Here is a 27,685-nt window from a genome sequence, read left to right as displayed (position 1 = left end):
AGCTAGCCTGCTAGTGTTGATTTATGTGCGCGTGAGGCTAGTGGAGATGATCAGGTCCTTGTGTTTGGCCATGCTTGTATGACAAGAAAAAAAACTGAAAATGAACCTGACAGAGTATGATAGGCTGACCGGTTCAGTTGTTAGATGGAAAAAAAGAAAACGCTCTACTATTTATTTGTTAATTGTGTTCCTCACATTTTTATGAATTCATAGGTAATTTATTTGTAATTTTTTTTTTGACTTATAGATCTCCGGATATGATTTTGGGGATTCACAGCATAATTTGTCCGGAATGACAAATATTCGGAAATTTGGAAAACTAGTATCATCGGATAGGGAATTGGATTATGAACTCAAATCTCGAAGTATCAACTTAAATGGAGTTACGGATCTTAAAATATAAATTTTTGAACTTGCTGAAATTTATTGAGCTGGCTCATGTGGATTGATCGATCTGAATAGATATGTTGATTGGGGTAACATGCACCCTTGGATTTAGATCTAATGGAATATGACTGATCCGAAAATTCTCAAGTAAAATGAACATCACGATCAGCATACCAGCAGCAGCAGGCAAGGTAACGATGATGGGGGACTCGGACGTGGTCGATGGAGCGCTCCGTCGGTCTTCAGAGTTCTTCAAGTCGTGGACGATGTCCGTGATGACGGCGCGTGGCGTATACACATATGTGTGGTGCAGGTAATCGCATGTCCGTTCCGTGTATAAGCTACAGCCAGCGGTAGTGTTCTGGACGACGGTGGCGGCGAATGGAGCGGCGGTCGGCAGACAGGCGGCGGGGCGAACGTGAACGGCAAGACGCAAAACTGTGTCCTGGAGGTAGGATACAGTGAGAGAAGTTCCACGAACGAAAGGATTCAAGCTCAAGATTAACGTATGTGACGTACCGATCCAATGAACTCCCAAGACGTCGCGGCCAACAGCGACATCATGATGCACCGCCATGTTCTGGAGGTAGAACGCGACGAGGGTCGTCTTCTGGTGCAAGGATTCGACGAGATGATCACCGAGGACGGCGTAATCTAGCGATGAACTCGAGCTTGTGGCTGGTTTTGGCATGGTTAGTACGAGCTGTACAGAGCTCATCTGGAGAAACTTTGTGAATGAAAGTGGTGGAGAAGAACAAGGGACACACGGTGCTCCTCTTGGTTCTCATTGATATGGGCCGAGGAGGGAGATCGGGAGGTGTATGCCGACGGGTGGCATTCGGTTCACGGCGTTGGTTTGGGTGATTGAGGCAACCAATTCCGAAATAAACTCTCTGAATGGAACCGTGTTTAGGAGAGGAGTAATTTTTGTATTGAAGTCGCGAGCAAATGGTGGCTATAATTAGAGGAGGAATTGAGGGAAAAGTTAACTGTTATGGCTACGTGCCCTCAACCATGTACGTGCAGGAGAACATCGTGGGAGGTGGAAGATGACTCGGTCGGCTTGGCTAGTTGGGCCTGTTTTGGCTGTTGGCCCAATTGGGCCGGTCTGCCTTTTTTTTATTTATAATTTTTGTTTTAGGTTTTCAAATGGAATCAAACAAATTTGTAAAAAATTGTAAAAATTAAAATACAGTTTTAGGAATCTAAGGAACCTGTTTTAATCTATTTGTGAAAATAAAATAAAAAGTATATGCACTTAGCCTATATGGCTACTAGGCATTATTTTGCAAGTAGAACTTTTCTAGGGTTTTGTTTTCTTAAATAGAAATCCTTTAAGAATTCGAAAACCTTGAAAGTTAAAATATGTTTAATTTTGAGAATACTTTGAAACCAAAATTCTTTGAAAATATTATTTTGGATATTACTTTTAAATAACTTCAAAAAGTTTTAATTCCTTGTGAATTTTTAATCAAGTTCAAACAATCAAGTATTAAATTTATTTTTACTTTACATTCCAAAATTTAGAAAATTTCGGGATGTGACAGACTACCACCCTTAAAAGGAATCTCGTCCTCGAGATTTGAAGAGGCTAGAAAGAAAGGTTTGGGTTCAGGTCTTCTAATAGGTTCATACTCACTATTGCTAGCTTCTTTTTCGAACATCTCCGAGGAGATTTCGGAAGTTAACCTTGGGCATGGAAAACGTTACACTAAACCATATGCGGTTATACCATCCACTGTATCCATTCATATGAGGGTACTCATCCCATGGGTATTATCTTTTACTTTGAGTATACTCATGGGGAACTCCTTGTGATACCTTGTGTAAATACCCTCTCATGCGGCATCTGGTGTAAATCCATAATTCAAGGGTATGGCTTCTACCACCCTTAAAAGAAACATTTGTGGGTAGTCTTAGGTCTTAGGTTTGGGCTAAGATGAACTTGGATATGACTTGGCACATCTGAGGATATGACTTGACAACAGGTCATATTTGGAAAACATCTATGGCTTAGGGCTTCTGAGTTTATATCCAATAGGTTAATGTTTATTCACATATAGTGAACAACATATCTCTCCAAGGCGAGTCGAATAGGTTTCCTTCATAGTAAGGCTTCTAATCCAAAAAGGTTGGTTGTTGAGCTACTTCTGATACTGATGGGTCACTCTTTGGGTCAATCAGGAGACCAAAATATGAAAACTTCATGAGATCCTTCATCCTTTTCTTCTTGGTGCCTTCGACATCCTTCCACCACTCTAAACTAGTGGTTGGATCTTCAAACTCACCGTAGTCCTACGGTTGGCAGCATTTGCCTACTATAAGGGCATAATATTTATCCACCCTAGGGTTTAAGCTTATTCGTCGACATCTCTTTTGTAGGTATGTCTCTCTAGATTCGCAAGGTCAATATTACGAAAGCGAATAATAAGAGTAGTAGGAATGGTGATCAATCCATCCTGCACCCAGATCATTACTCCGTATTTGATTTATTGAATCTCGTATCCTAACACTTGGTCAACCTCACAATTTGATAAAATTTCCATGGAGAATTGAATCAGTGTTTCAATCCCCATTATTGAACTGTTTTGAAAACATTTCTATCGTTCTTAACTAGGGTTTTGCGTATCTCACATTATATCCTTCTACACCTTGATAAGAATCATCGGGGTTGGTTTCACTACTATTGTCTTCATGGCGAGTTGCCGAGAAAACATTCTCTGGGTTGGGTATAGATGAGAATAGATAGAAAGATTCTAAAAAATTTTCCTACCCAAACACAGCAGATCAAAGCAATTCAGCAAACAACAATCATCTAACAAGCATCAAGCAACATGGTTCAAACACAAACAAAATAGTATGGTCATACCGCATTTTGGTAAGATCAATACTTTGTTACTTTATCGTTGGTTCGCTAAAAGAGAACTAATGGTGGTCTAGTCTATTTCTATATTGGATTCATCAATTTTCTATTCCACTCCTTCGGTGTATCCTCGTGTGTTGTGCAGTCTGCATCGAAGTCTCCTTCAAGTTCTTCATTGGTCTTCCATGAAGCACTTCTTGCGGAGTCGAAGAATATCATATGAAGCATTAGTCCCTTACTTCGGGTACAAGGTCATCCTCTGTACTTCCTTGATGGTTTCATATGGTAGGTCTTCTAAGGCAAGAGGAAAACATTTTTTTTGAACATGGGGTAGATGAGAGTACTAGAATTTTACAAAGCACACATTTTTTTGATTGAAATAGGATTAGACAATTTTTTCATCCTAGGGTCTTCCAATTTCTAATCCAAACCTAGGGTCTCGATCCTACAGGCAACACTATGCTCTGATACCATTCTGTAGCACCCTACCTTTTAATAAAGGTAAGATACCTGTGTATAGTGCTATTCCCGGGATCACTGATAGCACACACATTACAAAATATAGTAATCAGTGCAATAATATCAAATTACTACATCTTTGATCCAGAGGGTAAAGTAAAACCTTACAAATTGCATAGTCACATGGACTAGCTCACATAATAGAGTGCGAGCAAACACAGCGGAAATATAAATTGCAATGAGCCTCCATCATCTTCATGCGCCACAGGCAGACATGTTGGAATGTAGACTCGAGATCCTAATACGTACTTCTCCTCAGAAGATCCTGCACGTTTGAATATGCAGCCCCACGAATGGAGGTTAGTACAATGATGTACTGGCAAATGACACTTATATGGTGGCAGTTTTTAGGCATGACTATCTACATGATATTTGGCTAGTGGAGTTTAGGCACAATTTGCATAAAGCCAATTTTATCCTATATTTTATTTAAAACTAAACATTTTGAAAATATTTGAATGACATTATGAAATCACACCATGGCTAAATCCTCCATGGGTTTTAGAATAATCACATGGTTACATCTCCCATGAGTTTTCAAAGGTTGATACAAATTTTAAATGCATTCAGAAAAGGTGATGAGATTCTTCCGTACATTCCTTGCCTAGAAAGCTCAAATTGTCCGTAACCGGGGACACGGCTAAGATCTTAGGTTTAACTCTCGAGAGGTTGCGCTCTTTACCCACAATTCGCAACCAAGCCTTTTTGCCAAAATTCTTCATCTTCCTTAAGGCCAGGACGAGGTCACTACGAAGCTTTTCCTTAGTAGCCCCTCCACCTACCGGATCCGCCCGTGCCCAAAATTCCACCCTCTGGCGGTACCCAGGCAAGGTTTCCCACTAAGTACTTAGCTAAGACAGAGCCCATAATGTATTGTGGTTGCACTGGAAGCTATCTAAAACAAGGGCGACATAATAATCTAAAACAGGCAAGGTTTCCCACTAAGTACTTAGCTCGAAGCCCATAAGAACCGGCGTCCATGGATCTCAGAGAGAAGCGACATCACGCAGACCTGCGCCCCCTCGACCTACGTCCCCTCCTGCTCGTGCGTGGCCAGCTCCGGTGCTCTGCGGACGAGGAGGCGAAGCCACGGACGAAGAGGAAGGAGGTGGAGTCATCGAGGAGGTGGTGGTTGTCCTCTCCTCATCTCATCTCGGGCCACCACGAGATCTTCCTCGCCGCTGAGACGACCACCCGTGCCTGCCCTTCTCGCCGCCGCCCCTTTCCATTCCGACCGCAGCCACCGTCGGGGGCTCCCGTAGTTTCTCTGGATGCGGCCGATTGGGAGGAAGAGAGGAGGCGGCTGATTCGGGAGGAGGAGAGGAGGGATTGGGGAGGAGAGTGAGAAGGCGGATTGGGTATCACCCCTGCCCCACGCGTGGAGAAGGAGGCTGACCCGGACGAGCACCCGCGGCTGTCTCCGACCGCCGGACCCCGCACGTATCCAGTCCCACACGTCATAGACACCCTGGAATGCTAAACGAGTGAGGAAAAATTTGACCGCATCGAACGGCTGCAGTGAAAAGCGGGCGGGGGAAATTACTGTAGCAACGAGCGGTGGAAATTACTGTAGCAACGCGATTGGATGGTCCGGATCGACGCGCGCCTGAGGATGCCCTGGGGAGGCGGGTACCCTAGCGGGTTTTATAGGAGAGATTAGGTTTTCGGCGAACGCCGGAAAATAATGCTGTCTTGTAGCGAGTTTTCCCAAAAGAAAATAACACCGCCGCCAGTCGCCAGATCGGCGGCGCTTTGGTCCTCGTTCCCGGTGCCGCTGACTACTGCAGATCCCCGCGTCGGTTCTCTCTCCCGCTGAAGGGTAAGGAAAGATTCCGTTTTGCTCTGTCTTGCTTTGCTCTACTTTCTCGATCGATTTGCACTGGGGTGGGGTGGCATGGATGCGCTCGTCTCGGCGGCGTTGGAGGAGGTGTGTGCTCGCCTCTCTGTCGGCCTCCCAGTGGCAGACCTCTGGCCCGCACTCTCCGGCGCGTTCCAGGTGGCCGGCCTCCCCCCCGACCTACCCGTCAAGCGCGTCCTCTTTGCCCGTCTCATGGCGCTCCCTGTCATCAACCTCGTGGAGGGTGAGCCGCCACGGCTCGTCCAATTGCCGGACAAGGACGTGGAGGTGGCCGAGCGGCGTGGCGCTCTACTGCTCGCCACCCCGGATCTCAGGGACAACTTCCTCGGGCTGTACGACCACCGCCACTCCTCTTCGAGGCTATCTGACACGCAGAGGAAGACGCTAGAATATATCGGGGAAGCCAGGTTCTCTCTCTCTCTCTCTCTCTCTCGTACTTACTATCACTCTTTGCCAGCCAAATAAGTTTTAGTCCCACATTGGCACATTGGCTAACTTTAGCACATTTAAAGTCTGTTTCTTAAGTTTAACCAAGTCATGTGGTAGGTTTGTTTTGATTAAAGTCGACTGCTAAAAGTTTGAGGTCCAGTGTCTCAGTTGCCAAGTTTATAGGTAGCTTAAAGTTCATTTTCTCAAATTTAGCCGCCGACGTCTAAGGGTGTATTGCATATTAAACATTGAATTGTTATTACGCTACAAATGCTTTTGAACATCGGCACACATTATATCTGTAAATTAGCATAATAAAAATTTTCCAACATGATAATTATTGGCCTTTTATTCTTTGGTTGGTAACTTGTCTTTTGTTTTCATAATGTGTTTGCAAATAGGCAATAAGATATTATGACTTTAATAGCAGCGCCTGCAATAATATGCATCTTCCTGTTTACTTTTTGCCATAGGACTTCTTGTGTAACACAGAGATCTAGCCCGAAATTGGACATGCAACCAAAGAACTTTCATTTTATTGTAAAGAGCCTTGCATCACAACGGTTGATAGTTAGCCAACAAACTATCATAAAGGGTAAAGACAATGGGGCTGAGGCTTCACGGAATAAGAAGGTTACTAGCACCAACTCACTATATCTGTCCCGATATGCCAAAGGCATGAACATGAATTCACACCAAAGAATTGAGATTACAGAGCTGGGGACTAATGAACCCAATGAAGAGGCCAATATAGATGCTTTGCAAGAAGATGGAGCTTTTGGTGTAAATTTCAAGAATGACATATCCGTTCATGATTATCTTCCAGCAATGGAAGCCATATGTGACAAACTTGAAAATGCCAGTGGAAAGGTCAACTCTTACCTTTTTTCCATTTGATACCCTGTTGTATTTCGTTTATGATTGCACGCTTGCTGACCTGGTGCAGTTATTTCCGGATAGGCTCTTGTTGTGTCAGACATAAAAATTCATTTAGATTACAAGATGGCAAATGGACATAGAGCATGGAGAAATGTAAGTATATTTATGATGGTGTACTGCATATATTCTCTACTTTCCGGTTTCCCTCTTCATAGATTGTTTTGGGACTTCTTTTTCTTCAGGTATTGCATAAGCTAATAGACGCACAGCTTGTCGAAGAATTCAGTGCCGAAGTTGATGATAAGGTGATGCTAATGTTTCCTCATGTTTGAAAGTAATTTTAAGTTATTACTTGTGTCATTGTATAATATATTTTGAGATCATTTTTGTGGTTCTTGGTGCTTCCCGTCAAGAGCTGGAATTTGAAGATTTGAATTTGTAGTTAACAAACCATCTGTCTGTTGGAAGTCTTTTCTTCCTGCAATCTCCAGTATGTGATGAGAGTGCTAGACCATATTAGTTACAGTTACCAGCACTATTCAATACCCTTGTTCAGGTCCTACGAGAAATTTGCATTTTGTCTTAGCTCAATGGTGCGATAGCGCCCCCTTCCCCCAGGTCCGAGGTTTGTGTTTTATAAATCAAACAGAAGCAGAAGCAGGTGGTGTAGCTGTAACCTCAGAGCCAAGACATTACCCTCCAATTTGAAGACAGGAAAGGCCAGACTAGAGACCAGCATGGCAGCAGATACAGTCATGCATATTTAAAAAACAACCAAACCATGGATAGCTAACTAAGAACTTATAATTGTAGCTTGACTATGTATTGCCTATATAATAATATTTGGTGTAAGACTTCACAGAATATTCAGCTGCCATGCTACACTCATGCTGTAATCTATTACTCCCTCCGTCCCAAAGTATAAAGCGACCTTAAATTTCGCTGGTCAACGCCGTACATGTTTGACCATGATTTTTATTTATAATATGTCCATAAAATTAGTATAGTAATATACGAGATGAAATAATTTTGCAAAGACGAATCCAACGATACCATTTATACATTCTCATTCATATTAATTAGTGTATATTAGTGGTCAATGAGCATCAAAGACCACATAAAAAATAGTGCGCCTTATATTTTGTGACGGAGGGACTACTCTGTTGTATTGCGTACTTTGTCAACCAACTAGCGAGACTCTTTTCAGGTTGTTCGCTGTTTACGCCTGTTGAAGAAATTTGATCCAGTTGAGTTTCAACCGAGAAGTACAATCCCAGACTACAAAATTGGCCAGAAACACCAGGCAACTGATCAAGTCATGGAGCTTCCATTAGATATGTGTATATATGATATGATCAAAGCTCAAGGGTCAAAAGGTATTACTCTTGTTGAGGTACTTCTCTGAACCTTCCAATTTCGCAACACGGTGCGCTACATTCCTTCAGAAAATTGATACTGCCTTCTATATTTCTTCGCACTGCAGTGCTAGTCTGCTTCATTTCTAGTTATAACACATACATGTTGTCCTCCTGTGTTCTGATAGTTGAATACTTGAGTTTGGATAGTACTTACCAGATGGAAATACTGACAGATTTGTTGTTTTAGCAACTGCTTAGTTAATTTAGCAACTTGGTGGATATCAATAATTTCTGATGTCAGGATAGGAGTAGAACAACTCCTGAAAACTATTTTTTTGCAGCCTACTTTGGTTTTAAACCTATTTTTTTATGTTATAATAGAATTGATAGTGTTTATCCACTTAAATATCTTTCTCAATACCTATATGGTTTGCATTGCTAGTATTTGATAGTGAGAACTTCCAACGTTAGTGGGACAACTTTAATAAACCTCATTTTTTTACCTTTAGTGGGACTAAAAATGGGGTTTAGAACTAATTTTTTGATGTGTTATAACAGATTTGATAATGAGAACTTTCTACGTTTGTAATACTATCAGCAACACAACATGTATAGAAGCCTGCAGGCTACCCATTGCTAGTTTGCTACCCACAGCTGTTAATTTTTTTTAATCGTAGTGCCGTCCATTGTTTGTGGCATAATTGGATATAAATGGGTGTCTTAATATTTATTAGCAGACTTATTTGTGGCTTGTTCCTTGCTCATATACAGTGGGACAACTTTTTTTCTTGTTTCTAACTGCATGGCCTTTAGCAAATTTATCTGAGTTTTCATTTATTCCCCACTTAAATGACACATGATTTTTTGTTTATGGTATGTTCCTGGCAATACAATATTCATCTGATTGTGGTAAACATAGCTCCATGCGGCAAAACAATCTTGCACTATGAACTCAACAGTATGTGGGGGTTGAATATATAGGGTAGCTTTGATACACATCGTTATGCAATATGGATTTGCATTGTTTATCGCATCTACTGTGGCATCTTACTTTTTAAATTTCTTGAATATTAACTCATGTTCTCATATAACATCCAATTAGCTTGGCAAACGTCTTGGGCACAAGAATTCAAGAAAGCTTCATGAACGTGTGTCATCCATGTGCGAAAGATTAAATTTGACTTTGGTCCGTGAAGTTAAACGTAAGATATCTCAGGACCGAGTTTGGACTAAACAAGATTTCCTGCACTACAAATCTGCTACTGATCTGCAAAGTATCGAGAGGCTCCCAGATGATAATGCCAGCTGTTCCAATGGATGGTCACTAGTTCCATCTAGAGGACCTGATAGCCTGCATGGTGACCTTGTTGTTAATAACAAATTCATGTTTGAAGAGGAATGCCACGATGAACCAGTTGGACATTAAACCCTAAACCCTAAACCCTAAATGGAAAATAAAAATGAAATTGGGGAGGAACAAATCAAAATGAGGAGCTCAAAACATATGTCAAAGCTAGATAAATATGGCCATTCAACTTTGAAATCAAGGGATTATGAATGTTTTATTGTTATAGTAGTTACCTCCGTATTCTGCATCGAGCACAATTGGTAGCAGCGAAAAAGCTTCCAAGTAATCATGGAAGGTACATCAGATCTTAACAAACTTTTCATCAAACGACTTCTGCTCCTGCATATTGCAGAAAATCCTTAATAAAATAACTGAAAGAAAAGTAAGCTCATCAAACCATCAGTATCCAATTCTGAGGTACGAAAATTGAAGCATTGAGACCATCATCTTTATCCTGATGGTGAAAAAATTATACCATGGAATCACATGATTTTTAAGAGAAAAAATTATAGAACAATCTATACTTATCCTAATTTGTGTCTTATATACAATTACTTTATTCAGTGAACCACATGTGACCGAATATGAACTGACATAGGTTAATCCAGCCTAGCATGCTACCAAAGCATGCAATTTACTTTCTAATAAGTTCTCAATCTGTCTAGTCATGAATGTGCAAGCACCAAGGAGTAAAATTGCACTATCTTTCTAGTCCCACCACAAATAACACCCGTTTATTTTAGTTAATCAGCAACTACATATTTGGTGATTTGTAGAATAAGAACATTTATTGAATCGTAGAACTGCACATATTCACATTTTTTAGTTAATCAGCAACTACAGTTATGCATCAAGGTTCATCTACAACACAGCAACCATGCTACCAGATTTGATAAAATCAACAACATCCACACACCGCCGAGCCGATAATCTAGATTAAAACTGAGCATAAATCATGATGGGAGCTGATATACCTAGGGACACATCAGAGATGGCGAGGTTGCTGGGAAGGTCGCCCAGGACTGACCAAGGACACCGCACTGTCAAGGGAGTCGCCGCCGCAAGCACGCCTCAAGTCCCCACCATCTCCTCATTGCGCATCACCGGTGCAAGACATCTCGCTGCACCTCCTGGCCACCCAACTGAGTGGAGGGGAGGAGATGAAGGAGCAGCAAGTCGTCCGCTGTGGCATGGTCTTCCTCGTCCGGCCTAAATCAGAAGCAACAACAGCAACCTCAAACTCTTCGATTACACCATTGCCACAACCGAAGGAAATCAAAGGACAGAGCAAGAGGTAGCAAATCACTGATTTGAAGCATACATGAAAATAAAACATGTAGATCTCATACGTGAGGTAGCAGATTACTGTAGAAACGAGCGGGGGAAATTACTGTAGCAACGCGATTGGATGGTCCGGATCGACGCGCGCCTGAGGATGCCCTGGGGAGGCGGGTACCCTAGCGGGTTTTATAGGAGAGATTAGGTTTTCGGCGAACGCCGGAAAATAATGCTGTCTTGTAGCGAGTTTTCCCAAGAGAAAATAACACCGCCGCCAGTCGCCAGATCGGCGGCGCTTTGGTCCTCGTTCCCGGTGCCGCTGACTACTGCAGATCCCCGCGTCGGTTCTCTCTCCCGCTGAGGCCTCGTTCGTTTCATCCCAACCCGGCCGGGATCGGGTCGAAACCCGCGTGGATTAGTGGGGATCAGACTCACGGTGGTTTAATCCCGGCGCTCTTGTAAGATATGTTCGGTTAACCCCGTCCGGAATTCGACCCCGCCTTATTTCCCTTCAATCCCCTTCGTTTCGCCGGGAAATACACACACGACCCTTAGCCCGTGGAACACATCCCCGAATCGGTACGACTGTCTCGTCTTCCTCTCGCCCCGATCTATTTCTCTCTGGCGATCTGGAAGGGTCGGCAGTGCGGCGGCGGGGGCTGACGAACGCCAGCGTGTAGCCAGTTTAGCAGATCAAGGACGCGTGCTTCTCACTCCCTCCTCCCTCTCCAACCGGCGGCAGAGCGACCAACCGAGCGGCGCGAGGTAAATCCGGCGATTCCAACTCCGTGCTGTTGACTTGTGCTGCCTGCTGTCTGCGGGGATTAACCGAATGATACCGAACAGCACGGGTTAGTTGGGAATACAGGGAGAGGAGTTACGGGGGATTCGGGTGATCTGTTGGGGTTCACCCAAACTCTCCCGTGGTTTGATCCACTAGTGGTTCTGAACCCGCGCAACCGAACGAGGCCTCAGAAGGGTAAGGAAAGATTCCGTTTTGCTCTGTCTTGCTTTGCTCTACTTTCTCGATCGATTTGCACTGGGGTGGGGTGGCATGGATGCGCTCGTCTCGGCGGCGTTGGAGGAGGTGTGTGCCCGCCTCTCTGTCGGCCTCCCAGTGGCAGACCTCTGGCCCGCACTCTCCGGCGCGTTCCAGGTGGCCGGCCTCCCCCCCGACCTACCCGTCAAGCGCGTCCTCTTTGCCCGTCTCATGGCGCTCCCTGTCATCAACCTGGTGGACGGTGAGCCGCCACGGCTCGTCCAATTGCCGGACAAGGACGTGGAGGTGGCCGAGCGGCGTGGCGCTCTACTGCTCGCCACCCCGAATCTCAGGGACAACTTCCTCGGGCTGTACGACCACCGCCACTCCTCTTCGAGGCTATCTGACACGCAGAGGAAGACGCTAGAATATATCGGGGAAGCCAGGTTCTCTCTCTCTCTCTCTCTCGTACTTACTATCACTCTTTGCCAGCCAAATAAGTTTTAGTCCCACATTGGCACATTGGCTAACTTTAGCACATTTAAAGTCTGTTTCTTAAGTTTAACCAAGTCATGTGGTAGGTTTGTTTTGATTAAAGTCGACTGCTAAAAGTTTGAGGTCCAGTGTCTCAGTTGCCAAGTTTATAGGTAGCTTAAAGTTCATTTTCTCAAATTTAACCGCCGACGTCTAAGGGTGTATTGCATATTAAACATTGAATTGTTATTACGCTACAAATGCTTTTGAACATCGGCACACATTATATCTGTAAATTAGCATAATAAAATTTTTCCAACATGATAATTATTGGCCTTTTATTCTTTGGTTGGTAACTTGTCTTTTGTTTTCATAATGTGTTTGCAAATAGGCAATAAGATATTATGACTTTAATAGCAGCGCCTGCAATAATATGCATCTTCCTGTTTACTTTTTGCCATAGGACTTGTTGTGTAACACAGAGAGATCTAGCCCAGAAATTGGACATGCAACCAAAGAACTTTCATTTTATTGTAAAGAGCCTTGCATCACAACGGTTGATAGTTAGCCAACAAACTATCATAAAGGGTAAAGACAATGGGGCTGAGGCTTCACGGAATAAGAAGGTTACTAGCACCAACTCACTATATCTGTCCCGATATGCCAAAGGCATGAACATGAATTCACACCAAAGAATTGAGATTACAGAGCTGGGGACTAATGAACCCAATGAAGAGGCCAATATAGATGCTTTGCAAGAAGATGGAGCTTTTGGTGTAAATTTCAAGAATGACATATCCGTTCATGATTATCTTCCAGCAATGGAAGCCATATGTGACAAACTTGAAAATGCCAGTGGAAAGGTCAACTCTTACCTTTTTTCCATTTGATACCCTGTTGTATTTCGTTTATGATTGCACGCTTGCTGACCTGGTGCAGTTATTTCCGGATAGGCTCTTGTTGTGTCAGACATAAAAATTCATTTAGATTACAAGATGGCAAATGGACATAGAGCATGGAGAAATGTAAGTATATTTATGATGGTGTACTGCATATATTCTCTACTTTCCGGTTTCCCTCTTCATAGATTGTTTTGGGACTTCTTTTTCTTCAGGTATTGCATAAGCTAATAGACGCACAGCTTGTCGAAGAATTCAGTGCCGAAGTTGATGATAAGGTGATGCTAATGTTTCCTCATGTTTGAAAGTAATTTTAAGTTATTACTTGTGTCATTGTATAATATATTTTGAGATCATTTTTGTGGTTCTTGGTGCTTCCCGTCAAGAGCTGGAATTTGAAGATTTGAATTTGTAGTTAACAAACCATCTGTCCGTTGGAAGTCTTTTCTTCCTGCAATCTCCAGTAACGGTAGAGTGCTAGACCATATTAGTTACAGTTACCAGCACTATTCAATACCCTTGTTCAGGTCCTACGAGAAATTTGCATTTTGTCTTAGCTCAATGGTGCGATAGCCCCCCCCCCCTTCCCCCCCAGGTCCGAGGTTTGTGTTTTATAAATCAAACAGAAGCAGAGCAGGTGGTGTAGCTGTAACCTCAGAGCCAAGACATTACCCTCCAATTTGAAGACAGGAAAGGCCAGACTAGAGACCAGCATGGCAGCAGATACAGTCATGCATATTTAAAAAACAACCAAACCATGGATAGCTAACTAAGAACTTATAATTGTAGCTTGACTATGTATTGCCTATATAATAATATTTGGTGTAAGACTTCACAGAATATTCAGCTGCCATGCTACACTCATGCTGTAATCTATTACTCCCTCCGTCCCAAAGTATAAAGCGACCTTAAATTTCGCTGGTCAACGCCGTACATGTTTGACCATGATTTTTATTTATAATATGTCCATAAAATTAGTATAGTAATATACGAGATGAAATAATTTTGCAAGACGAATCCAACGATACCATTTATACATTCTCATTCATATTAATTAGTGTATATTAGTGGTCAATGAGCATCAAAGACCACATAAAAAATAGTGCGCCTTATATTTTGTGACGGAGGGACTACTCTGTTGTATTGCGTAATTTGTCAACCAACTAGCGAGACTCTTTTCAGGTTGTTCGCTGTTTACGCCTGTTGAAGAAATTTGATCCAGTTGAGTTTCAACCGAGAAGTACAATCCCAGACTACAAAATTGGCCAGAAACACCAGGCAACTGATCAAGTCATGGAGCTTCCATTAGATATGTGTATATATGATATGATCAAAGCTCAAGGGTCAAAAGGTATTACTCTTGTTGAGGTACTTCTCTGAACCTTCCAATTTCGCAACACGGTGCGCTACATTCCTTCAGAAAATTGATACTGCCTTCTATATTTCTTCGCACTGCAGTGCTAGTCTGCTTCATTTCTAGTTATAACACATACATGTTGTCCTCCTGTGTTCTGATAGTTGAATACTTGAGTTTGGATAGTACTTACCAGATGGAAATACTGACAGATTTGTTGTTTTAGCAACTGCTTAGTTAATTTAGCAACTTGGTGGATATCAATAATTTCTGATGTCAGGATAGGAGTAGAACAGCTCCTGAAAACTATTTTTTTGCAGCCTACTTTGGTTTTAAACCTATTTTTTTATGTTATAATAGAATTGATAGTGTTTATCCACTTAAATATCTTTCTCAATACCTATATGGTTTGCATTGCTAGTATTTGATAGTGAGAACTTCCAACGTTAGTGGGACAACTTTAATAAACCTCATTTTTTTACCTTTAGTGGGACTAAAAATGGGGTTTAGAACTAATTTTTTGATGTGTTATAACAGATTTGATAATGAGAACTTTCTACGTTTGTAATACTATCAGCAACACAACATGTATAGAAGCCTGCAGGCTACCCATTGCTAGTTTGCTACCCACAGCTGTTAATTTTTTTTAATCGTAGTGCCGTCCATTGTTTGTGGCATAATTGGATATAAATGGGTGTCTTAATGTTTATTAGCAGACTTATTTGTGGCTTGTTCCTTGCTCATATACAGTGGGACAACTTTTTTTCTTGTTTCTAACTGCATGGCCTTTAGCAAATTTATCTGAGTTTTCATTTATTCCCCACTTAAATGACACATGATTTTTTGTTTATGGTATGTTCTTGGCAATACAATATTCATCTGATTGTGGTAAACATAGCTCCATGCGGCAAAACAATCTTGCACTATGAACTCAACAGTATGTGGGGGTTGAATATATAGGGTAGCTTTGATACACATCGTTATGCAATATGGATTTGCATTGTTTATCGCATCTACTGTGGCATCTTACTTTTTAAATTTCTTGAATATTAACTCATGTTCTCATATAACATCCAATTAGCTTGGCAAACGTCTTGGGCACAAGAATTCAAGAAAGCTTCATGAACGTGTGTCATCCATGTGCGAAAGATTAAATTTGACTTTGGTCCGCGAAGTTAAACGTAAGATATCTCAGGACCGAGTTTGGACTAAACAAGATTTCCTGCACTACAAATCTGCTACTGATCTGCAAAGTATCGAGAGGCTCCCAGATGATAATGCCAGCTGTTCCAATGGATGGTCACTAGTTCCATCTAGAGGACCTGATAGCCTGCATGGTGACCTTGTTGTTAATAACAAATTCATGTTTGAAGAGGAATGCCACGATGAACCAGTTGGACATTACCTCCAAAGCAACCATGAAGCTTGTCTTGGAGTCAAAAAAGGTAAAGCTATCTAAATTTTTGTTGCTAACTGTGTATTCTCTAAGACTCTGTGCTTTAAATTTGTTTGGGAACTACACGCTGCCATAAGATTACTATTTGTGCCGTGCTACTGTCTAGAACTCGAATTATCTTTAGATTTGAAGTTTGAGTTTCGATAGCTCATAGATACGAAAAAATCATGTGCATGAGTTCCCAAATTTATTGTACATATGGAACAGTATATGCTAAAAACATGCAAAAGTGAAGATCAAATCAATTGCATTTGTGAGATTGAAAAAGGCATATACTTTGTGAACAGTGCAATCTCTGTTCACTTAATACAATGAGATTTGCAGAGATTTAGAACACGGCTTCCCCTATATTTTCAGATAGTTTAAACTTTTTAGTCATGATTTTCACACATTTGCAACATTTAGGCAATAGCCACCTAATATGTCCCCACTCAGCAAGCTCAATGATGATCAGGATTTTACTGCCATGCTCTCTTCTGCCAAACTCATTTATAACAAACCTTCATGGAAGCTTTTGCTACTGCAACTTGGTCTATCGAGAAGCTTAGGAACGCTATTTTTGTTGACAATGTATTAACTAGTTTGTGCCCTCGGTCCTTCTCTTTCAAAAGGGACATTTTCCTTCTTTCTTAGAGAATGAAGGATCATTATAGAGCCCCCCTCATTAGTTGGCTAGACAGTCTGTAACCTTTTGCTCCGGTGTACGCTCCCCTTCTCTTGTGATTATTTTTTCTCTTAATAAAGTTTATTATGTGGGCTCACCTTTTTCAGCCAAAAAGAGGTAAAGTGTCAATCTTGATTTTGCGAACAATTTCCTGTTTTGACTTATATGTGACCCTTTTTGTCTGCATTGTTTTTTTCTAAGGCGTGGTTTGACTTAGAATGGTCTTATTTAATCTTGACCATTAATTTCTTTTACAGAATATTAATAGCAACTGTAAAACCATATGGTTACATTAAAGAACTTTCAGATTTGAATCAGTTGGTACCACTTTTGTGCCAGTCAACCAATATTTTTTCGTTCTGAATAAATGTTTGTACACAAATTTTGAATCTCAAAGTACATGAGGGACTTACTAATAAAATGATTAACTTGCACAAAGCCACATGTTCTGGTCATATGGATAGATTGCAGAGAGAAAATACTGGTCACTATTTTGGTTTTTTTTTTGAGTTTTAAGGCAGTCGATCCTGCCACCCAATTAGATAGAATAGAAAAAATATTTGCAAAAAAGGCTTGCAAAAGCCCCTCGCCTATGCTATAAGCCCTTTGGGCAACCTCCTCCCAAAAGAGGTCACTTCAATGTAGATAATCACATGTTTTCTCTTCTCTTGTAGATACACTTGCTTTGGGTCGTAACAAGAGGCATCGGTTCCCCTCTTCAACTTCTGATGATCAACGGCAAAGAAGGATTTTACACATGTTGAAGGTTGCCTGCTAAGTATCCGTCATCCATTTTATTCATATGAACCATCTGTTAAAATACAAATGTCGTATATTACTGTTCTTATACCTCTCGGAGACTAAGTGCTTGATCTGTGGCATCAAGGCATGAAGGTTATCTTGCTCTCGACTTGATGCACTTCACAGGAGTGTTAATATTGTCTGTGTCCTATTTACATACTTCTAGCTGCATCACTATTGCATACATGAGCTCGGTAAATGCAATTGAAACCATAACTTTGTGCAATTGTACAGTTTATAAGAACATACAATACTAATATCCTCTTATTCTTTACAATGTTTCATGTTATCATTTATTTGTTCCTCTTCATTGTTTTTATTTGTAATGAATGAAGCACTTGATAGTTTTATCTCAGTCCGACTCGCAAGGACCATCATCGTTTGTTCTTTTGTGTATGCACAGTCATGTGGATGCACATGTTGACCGTGCACCCTTGCATGACTGGTTGCCTTCCATTGTTCTGTAACACCCTCGTCTCTTTTGCAGAAAAAGAGGTTTGTACTAAAGGTGGAATTACATAAATGGTTAGAGAGGCTCGAAAAGGAAAATGGAGAAATGATGGATAGGAAGACATTGGCTCGCACTTTGAATAAGCTTCAGCAAGAGGGCAGCAAATCATCAGTAACAGAAGCTATGTATGCCAATGGATTCATAGGTGCGAAAATGATTCGGGCGAAGCTGTTCCATAAATTTCTGTGGATTTATGTTAGTGGTTTGCCAAATTGCTGCATGCCATCTGGTTATTCCAAAGGAGAGCATCATGACAAGGACCTTAATCAATCATGTCTTTTATTTTCAATGGCAGCAGCTATTAATGAAATGCCTATCGAACTTTTTCTACAAGTTGTGGGATCAGCGAAGAAGATCGATAACATGATAACTAAAGTGCTTTCAGAAATTCCTCCCAAGGAATACAACCAGCTCATGGATACTCATGCCAAGGGCCGACTCTCACGCTTAATTAACATTTTAGATAAGCTCAAGGTAATGTTCTTTCTCTTTAGTGGTTGCAGTTAACATTGCGAGAATTTAGAAACTTGAGTGTTTTTTTTCAAACTAAGGTAAGAAGAATACAAAGATGAAGTTATTTTAGGTTGATATTTGCCTGCTGCATGTTCTTATTTTGTGAACTCAAGTTCATGATTGTTGCATTTCAGACTGCATGATATCTTATTTCACTAGGATGAAGCGTATTTGTATTGACTCAGTTCTGCACTTGTGTGGCTATATTTGCTAGTTGGTCCAATTTGCAAAAGAACCTGTAGATGAGTGGGGTGTACCATCAGACGCTGTGCCTACACATGCAATGGAGCTCAGGCCTTACATTGAGGAACCTACACGAAGAATCCTTCCACCATCCTACGTTAATGTGAATCATCATCCAAAAATTCGGCACGATTTTGTGCTTTCAAAGCAGGAGTTTGTTGGTGCTTACTGGGAAACATTAGAGTACTGCTATTTAACAGCTGGCTTTGCTGAACCATTGAGTGCCTTCCCTGGCTGCTCTGTACCTGAGGTTTGTAATCATTGCTATACATCGTTGCAATATTATCTCATAGTAGTAACATTGTACTTTTGGTCTACCTGTTACCATTTCAAATGGTCATATGCTTTTTTTACCCTCGCAAAGAATGTTCCTGCTCATTTGGATGTGCAATGCCGTCTTGTTTGTTAGTTTTGTTGCTTTCCAATTTTACCCTCTATACGAACTCATATCATATTTCGCCACCGCTGTTGCTGTTAACTGCTCCATGAGTATGCATGATTGAGTGCTTCATTGCTGCTGCCTAACTCTAGTCAGTATCAGAGTTCTTTAACTTGCTTTCCAGGTTCTTGATATCTTCATACTGATTTGTGCTTTCTAATTCCTTGCTTCTACATTCTTCTTGACCATATACATTGTCACCTGCAAGCATTTACTGATTGCCCTTTTTTTTTCCAATATGTACTCTGGAAACCCATCATTATCTGCTTCAAACAATATTGTCTGGCGTCTGCCGTTCTTCTAGCTTATTGAGTTCTATATCATACCCTGTTTCTTGCAGGTTTCTCATCCTCGTTCATGGAGTTCTCGCAGAGTGATGACTATGGAGCAACGGCTGGAGTTACAAAAGCGTATTGTGAACATTAGTGAGGAGGGAAGAATTCCTTTCAAAGATTGTCTTGTAATTGCAAGAGAGTTGAATCTCTCTGTAGAGCAGGTATGCTTTTGAATTTCCCTCCATCTTCATCTAGTGATCTGCACGACCAGTCTGATAAGCATTTGACCTTGCTCTGCACTATTTATTTATTTAACTTCTGTGTTAGTCCCTTTTCACTTCGTGATTTTGGGCAGTCCATATTCAGGAAAACTGGGCAATCATGTACGTGGAAGGCATATTTTGACCAATATTAATTACCCCCTCCGTTTTTAATAACCCTGTGTTCTGGGTTAGTCAAAGTGAAACTTTGTAAAGTTTGACAAGTTTGACCAACCATCCTCTCCATCACTAGTCTGATTGTTTAATTATCCTTATTAAAATATTGTTATGTCTGATCTGTTTCGTTTATAGTTCATATTCAGTATTTCTGACTAGCAACTTCTTTTTCTATTAATGTAGGTGCTGTGTGTTTCGTCCTCTCAGAATAGACAGCCCAGGTTTCACGCGACTCAGAAGCAGCAAGGAGCTAGTTCTGGATCGATCTGTCAGAAAAGGAAAAGATCTAATAAGGTTACCCTAAGGCTTATTAAACAAAAATTACAAGCCAGTGGTTCTGCTGGAAAGCTACCAGCCCAGTCTACCCAGGATGACGAAGTACCAGGGAGCATTTCTGCATCATCCACATCCGCTGGTAAAAAATTCCAGTGGACGTATGAGTCTAACAGGTATAGTTTCATTCTGTATCCACGGTAGACCTTGCCATTAGAGCTAAACAATGTTTTCAATGATGCTGAGCCTGATTAGTTTTATTATCTGCAGAAAACTGCTGATGGTATACACTAGATTTTGTGCAGCACGCGGACCCAAATGTTATTGGAACTCTATCTCTGATCTTCCAGCTGCACCACATACATGTCGTAAAAGGATGGCATACTTAAATAAAAACATAAATGTTAGAAAAGCTGTAATGAGAATATGTAGCCTTCTCAGAGAGGGAAGGAGATCGAAAGTGAGCGAATGCCATTCCCATATTTCCAATTCTAGCCATGGGAACTGTGAAGATTCAGATTCTGAGATATTAAATTGGGATTATTTTGAAGATCCGGAAATAAAAAATGCACTTGATGAAGTCCTTAAATTCATTCGAGTAGAAAAGTTGAACCACACCAGGGAAGTTATGCATAATAATGCAAAGAGCAATAATGATAATAATGTCAATGAGGAAATTCCAAGTGGGCACGAAGAGCTGGTAAGTAATTGTCTATTTAATCTCGACTGCCAACCTATGTCTTATTTAATACCAGTCTTTCACCTTAAATTAATCAGGTTATGCAAGGTGCAACAAGTACAACCACTGTAATTCCAGAAACTGGATCACGTGAACCTGCAAAGTTGTCTAGACATTCAAATGCATCGCATGCAAGTAAAAGCGTGGACGTACCGTGTATATCTCATGAAAAGGTCATTAAGGTCAACAAAGATGAAATTACTAGAAGAGATGGATGCAAATCCTTAGCAGTTGCAAATGCGATAGAGCTTCTGAAGTTGGTTTTTCTCAGCACATCATCAGGATCAGAAGTACAAGCTTCTTTAACGGCAACTCTCCAGCTATATTCAGAGAGTGAAATTGTCGCTGCCTTTTCCTTTCTCAACGAGAAGAAGTTCACGGTTAGTATTTGCTAACTTATGCAGTTTTATCCAGTCTCTACTATTCCTCAGTATGCTGAACTCAGCTCAGCTCTTGGTTCATTGCATGTGAACCTAGACGTTTTTCTCTCATTTCTTGCTGTGAGAAAACTATAGAGATAGTCGTACCTAGAAATAGCAGTTTCATAGGATTTAAAATTTGGTAACTATGGTTTACAATCACAAGAATTATACTTTCGTCTGAAACATGGTCCTATCACAAACCCCCATTAGGAAAGTAACTTCATAACCAACATCTACAAATATAAGCTTTCGGTCGGGGTGCATCTTTGAAGTACATGTTGGGTTCTCATGTTGATAACTGGAAATTCATTCTAAAGCCGAAATCTTAATATTCAAATGTGATTGCCTGCCCAAACGTCGTCTCGATTTATTTATGTGGTGATCAGTGCTGCACACACTTATGTTTATGTCGTGTAGTTCAAAATTTACAGCCTTTACTGTTACTGTGGTATAAGCACTTGAGTTTGCAGTGGAGCTACGTTGAATAATCTTTTTTCCTAACATCTGCAAATGATCATTAGTCTATTCTGTGTCTTCACTGTCATCAACCTAAGGAATGATAGGGTTCATTCAGTTCTGTAATGAGCTGTAGCAGGCAGATTGATTTAAGTGTAATTTGATTTAAGACATCAGTTTTTTGTGCTTTTATTCATACTCTCTCCCAATTTGTATCGTTGTTCATACTCCTCCCCATGCTTTGCAGGTTAGTGGAAATGGAACAAAGCCATACACCCTTTCACGGAAATTCTTCTTAGAGGCTTCTCAGTCACCCTTCCCATTTGGTTCAGGAAAAAAGGCTTCTGAATTTTCTAAATGGCTTATAAGGCAGCAAAAGAACATTACTGATGATAGAATTTATTTGTATCCAGAAGTAGAATGTGGGGAAATTGTTCATCTCTTTTCTCTGGCTTGGTTAGGAGAGTTGTCCATTTCACCTTCCTTGCCAAGCGAAGGAGTTGGTGACACTGATGGGCCTAATGGCTCTAATTCTTTGGTTGAAGATTCCAGTGGACTGTACGATGCCATTCACAAACGCAAGGCTGATATGGTGGAACAGGAAAGCAGTGCAACTAAGAAACACAAACCTTGTTATCGCCGCGAGAAAGGTTTCTCTGGTATCCAAGTTGCTCTAAATCAAGAGGAAATTCAAACAAGCCATCTCACGCAAGTGTTACATGACGAAGAGTGCCTTATTTTTAGTTCAGCCAGGGAAATGAGCAGAAATGATGTTGATGCTCAGGCTGAGAGCCAGAACACGTTACTGTATTTAAATAACTCCGGTTCATGTCGGCGTATGCTGTCTGAATCTCAGTTGGAAAACTCTTATAACGGATGGCCTTGGGATGCTATGAAAACATATGCTGATCAGTTACAGTCATCATCTTGTAATCAAACTGAATCATGCATATTGTCTTCTGATCTGTTCAGAAATGCATTTTGTGTTATTCATCAAGGTGGCGAAGGAGGAGTTAATCTGACAGAATTGTCACAGGAACTGCACCCATTAGGTACCTGCTGTCTCATGAATAAACATTTGCATAAGGTACAGTCTTTGTTTTGGGGAGGTATAATTCATTCCTGTTTGATCTTATGCACTGCAGGCACACGGTTAATTGATGTGATTGTTCATACACTCAAGAGATTTCATCTGGCCATGGAGGTAAAGCTGTAAACTTGTGTATAGTAGACTAGTTGTCTAGATATTTATCTACAGATTTATTAGTGTTTATCAAGGTGATAACTGAAATTCACTTCATTCTACTCCTAGGTGTGACTATTTATTGTGTCTGTGTTTTGGTATAATCTTGTATTCTTGTTACCCATGTACATATTGTTTCTTCCTATGTATAGAAATTTGTAGATGGTAACATAGTTAAGAAAAATGTAGGTCTGCTGTTGGTTGTAGGACTCTGCTACAACTTATGATCATGCCAGTGAAATAACTGAGAAAACATGAAACTAAAATGAGGAAAGTTTAGCTTTCAATTCAGATACTTCTCGTACTGATACTCTGATATTGGTTTGTTCTAAACTTAATTGATGGCGGTATATAAATGGTACTCCATCTGTCCTATTTAATGTTCCGTCGTCCAATACGTCCTGTCAAAGTTTTGATGTTTTGACTCCTAATATTCGTAAACTATTTGGCTTGTCAAATGAAAATGGTTTCATATTTGACAAGCATGTCTATTGGCGACCTTGCTGATCTACGAGACAATAAATAAAAAATAACAGAGGGGGCATATATCTGCTTAATGCATGTGAGACAATGTAGGATCTTGTACATGCTAGGCACTTCGGATGTGGTAAGATGGAGAAAAGCCAAGTGCAGACCACGCCGCGTTCTAAAACCAAGTGTTTTACCTTTGCCTTTTAAGGATTTTAGTGGTTCTATGTACTTGGCTGATCTTCAGCAGCCAAATGGACTGTTCACACTTTGATGTGTGTTATTTTCCTTTTTGAGATGAAGCCTTGAGTTGTTGGAGCAATGCATCACTTCGTAAATTAGAAGCTGTCCATGGTTTCTGTTATGTCATCCCTGTTTACTCATATGGGAGTCACCATGTGTGCTCAATTGCTGTCCATGGCTTCTGTTATTTCATCCCTGTTTATTTCATCACTTCGTAAATTAGAAGCTGTCCATGGCTTCTGTAATTTCATTCCTGTTTATTCATATGGGAGTCACCATGTGTGCTCAATTGCTTTGTAGGTCAATGCGTATGATGGTTTCCAGATCGTTGACTCATTACATAAATCAAAGTATCATCTAAGCACACTTGCAGAATACAGCAACTGCAGCTGTTCACGAGATCCAGCTTCTCAATTAGGGGAGACTGGAGGCGCGGAAAATATACTGAAAGAGAAGCATGCCATGTCTAGTGAGCAGGGAACTGTAAAAATGCTTGGTGATGGGCACACTGTCACAGTTCTTAGTGTTCAACGCAAGTCGAGCTCATCTCATACGTGCAGTCAAAATCCAGGAGATAAGGAAGCAATGTCTACTCCATCAGAAGACAGCAGGGAGAGTGATTGCCACCATGCTTGTGAAAGGCATATCTATCACCCTATATTACCATGGATAAATGGTGACGGCAGTACAAATAGTACCGTCTACGAAGGTTTAACTCGTCGTATTATTGGCTACGTCATGCAGTACCCAGGAATAGTAGAGGTGTGTATCTACTTTTGTCAGTTATATCTGCTTTTTATGAACTGGGAGAATTTTGTGTAGCATAGCAAGTTGTGAATTTCTTGGATTGACCCTAATTCATATTAATAAATTGTGTTTTGTCATGATTTTGACCAAGCATTATGTTATTAAGATCCACAAGAGAACTTGCTTTACCTTTTCACAATCCTTATAACTGCAAAGAACTTGTTTATAAAATGGTTCTGCGAAAGAACACCCTGCTTTATAAAAACGTAATCCTAATACACGAGACCCAAACTACTTTATTGTGCTTGTGTCCTTTCTTACTGTTCGAGAAAAAAAATCCAGAGTGCACGTGGCTGCAGCTGTAACCATTTTTAAATGGTGACACTTGGCACTTACAAAAAGTCGCATATTTCTTTTGTAGTATGTTATGTACTCAAGAATCGCATTCCCGTTCGCTTTATGGTTCGCTTTATCTCTCAGCATTGTTATTCTAGAGTTTTGATTGTATGCTTTGCTGTTGTTGTGTCAGGAGGATGTTATCCATCAGATGGAAGTATTGAATCCTCAGGTATGGTGCCCTACTTTGTCTATGTGTGCCAGTATCATCAACAATTGAAAGATCGACGCTAATCTTTGCCTCATTACATTTCCTTCATAATTTTTGCAGACATGCAGGACCATATTGAAAAAGCTGACGCTTGATAGGCACCTCTATGTCCGCGTGTCCGGAGAACCTGTGCATGTGGCTCCCACCATATTACAGAGTCTTTTCAGTCAGGGCAGTAGTACAGAACCATCCAAGCGTAGAAGGCGTTACTTCGCTAACCCAGCGAGTACATTCATGTTATAAGAGAAATTTAGTTTTGGGCGCAAAGTTTGAAAAATGTTCCTTGTCCAATTGTGAAATGTTACCGTGAACGTATTCTTCGTCATCTGTAGGCTAGCTGCGTAGTGTATTTTCCATATGGTGTAATGCAGGGCCGTCGCTCAGCCCTTAGTCCAAAACTCATATGATTTATTTTTCTTATTTTTTCTTAAATCATGGCCCAATTGAGCCTGGTGGGTTGATACAGGATTTGAGTCATTTTGGTTTCGAGGTGGTTGCCTGCGTTGATGGTTTTAGGATGTGCGGGCGTAAACAACATGCGTGTTTGGTTATGTGCCCCCTGCATACTTATATCATCAGTAGGAAACCCGTGCGTTGTAACGGGAAATAAAATTCTGTGTAGTTAAGCCGCACGTGCTTCTCAAGTTTTTCTTACCCCACATGTAAACATAATTCATGATCATAGAAAAAATAGACACATAATATCCATAGTTTAAAATAGCCGGTTATTGCATTTAGCCCCGACAATCTCTGAGGCTATAACCCGGCTATAGCGGGCTATGACCTTATAGTCGTTTTGGTAAATAATGATCAAAAATTAAAATAATTTAGGTAGCAAATATTTGTATATATATCAACAATTTAATGATATACATAACATCTCTACATATACAATCCCCCTAGAATCATTGCCCTCTCCTTTCTTCTCATGTCCTCCAATAGGGTAGTGACACCACACCACACGATGGACCCCACTCATTTCTTACTTTATAATTCACACCAATAAAATATGTGGGATACATACACACCACTTTATTGTTCACACCTACAAAAAAATAAATTGTTGGACACATACACATGTTTTGAATATATTTGCCAAAATTTCGGTAAAAACTTTGGTATTTTCAGCTGCACAAAAATAAATATGGTGTGAAAAAGGAAAAATAAATCCATTTGCTACTCAAAATTTCCATTTTTTGTGTAGCCTAAAATAAAAATATTTTTTTTTTACAAAACTTGCACGTACAATACGTAAATTAGTTGTATGCTTTATTTGCCAAATCTGAAATCTGGATATATCGTTTTGATATTTGTAGAAAAAAGAGATAAAGTGAGTTTAAAACTCTATCCCTTATACTTTCTGTGCCGCCAGCGCCCACCATAGCATAACGCAACCTATACGTGACACCATTTCTCTCCATCTGCTTCCCTTGAGTCGTATTCTACCAAAAATAGTCATTCCATTGTAAAATGTTCCCGTCTCTCCACACACACCTTTGTTCCATCAAGCCCCTAGGAATGAATACAGGGCACCTCGGTCCCCAATGTCGCGTCTCAAGTCTATTGTCAACTTGCAAGCTACGTGCGCTCCTCGTCGGTGTGCATATTCTGGTGGTCACACAACACTAGTGGGCTGGAAGACTTCCTACATATCTCTCACAGTAGTTGCATGTGAATACCCATGTCATCTCTTGCATCGACCGCCGATGTCGTTGTTACTGTTAGTGGTGCCCGACTCGGTGGTGGTGGAAGTTGCGGTTCATACCGTGAGCAAAAACTTGATGATGAAAGGGGGTGGAAGGATGAGTTAGACACACCTCGTTGTTGGATGCCACCTAATTATTAATGAAAGATGATGTGTGTATTTATCTTTGAACGTTTTCTCTATGTTTGCTTATCCCTCACTTATATTATCAAGAGAACGAGACAGATTATGTAAGCAACTGCGTGTGATTTGGTAGATGGTTGGATACATACACAGAAAAGAACCTATGAGTGTCTAGCCCCCGCTGCAGTAGTTAGAGTGCAGAAAAGTCACGACTCATGAGTGTAAAATGATAAATGAGCGTGTCTTGTTAAACATTTAGCGAACATGACAAACTCGAGATGAGCATTCCAATCCTGCACTTAGATATATATTAAAAAAATAGTGGCATTCATGCCATTTATTTTTGTCAGTACTTTTTTTATGTAATTTGAATCTGATTCACAGATTAAGATGGTATAAACCGTTTAAAGTCTCACTTTGCTTTATTTTTTGGTGCACTATTTAGTATCTAGCGGTGGAATTCTTCTGTTTACATAATATCGATCAATTGTACTCGATCCAATTGATGTATGTTTTTGGGACATAATTATGCCAGCTATTACTGATTTTGTAATATTTATGTCTGCAAAGTCTACTTAATTTCATTACAATAAATTAATGACCTCTTGAGGTCTCGATGATTAATAAAGTCTTGACTAATATATCTCTTGAGTCTGCAATGTTCATCATATACATCATACATTGTCTATACATTA

At 40.6% G+C, this 27,685-nt stretch overlaps 2 protein-coding genes across 3 annotated transcripts; both read left to right on the top strand.

Annotated features, from left to right (window-relative positions):
• The first annotated feature begins 5,587 nt into the window (after positions 1-5,587).
• Positions 5,588-9,719, top strand: LOC127319788 (uncharacterized). Of its 2 annotated transcripts, none has more exons than XM_071819686.1 (6): positions 5,588-6,034; positions 6,530-6,926; positions 7,017-7,088; positions 7,178-7,240; positions 8,143-8,328; positions 9,396-9,719. In XM_071819686.1, exons 1-6 carry the CDS (start codon positions 5,664-5,666, stop codon positions 9,717-9,719), a joined length of 1,413 nt encoding a protein of 470 aa, XP_071675787.1. In that variant the 5' UTR covers positions 5,588-5,663. The 2 variants fall into 2 exon arrangements, with proteins under 2 accessions (XP_071675787.1, XP_071675788.1); XM_071819687.1 differs by having other exon boundaries at positions 8,143-8,311; positions 9,396-9,587.
• A 2,180-nt stretch (positions 9,720-11,899) lies between these two features.
• Positions 11,900-25,627, top strand: LOC139830945 (uncharacterized). The gene is made up of 18 exons (XM_071819685.1): positions 11,900-12,344; positions 12,836-13,235; positions 13,326-13,397; positions 13,487-13,549; positions 14,454-14,639; positions 15,707-16,070; positions 17,420-17,511; positions 18,034-18,531; positions 18,785-19,063; positions 19,593-19,748; positions 20,148-20,413; positions 20,508-20,937; positions 21,015-21,356; positions 22,102-22,906; positions 23,000-23,058; positions 24,109-24,570; positions 25,085-25,123; positions 25,223-25,627. The coding sequence occupies exons 1-18, from the start codon at positions 11,974-11,976 to the stop codon at positions 25,403-25,405; spliced, it is 5,067 nt and encodes a 1,688-aa protein (XP_071675786.1). The 5' UTR covers positions 11,900-11,973; the 3' UTR covers positions 25,406-25,627.
• The last annotated feature ends 2,058 nt before the right edge of the window (positions 25,628-27,685 follow it).

Source organism: Lolium perenne, chromosome 5 (assembly GCF_019359855.2).
Source record: "Lolium perenne isolate Kyuss_39 chromosome 5, Kyuss_2.0, whole genome shotgun sequence".
Lineage (NCBI taxonomy): Eukaryota > Viridiplantae > Streptophyta > Magnoliopsida > Poales > Poaceae > Lolium > Lolium perenne.
The sequence above is the reverse complement of the archived record's forward strand: the minus strand, read 5'-3'. Positions and strand labels throughout refer to the sequence as shown.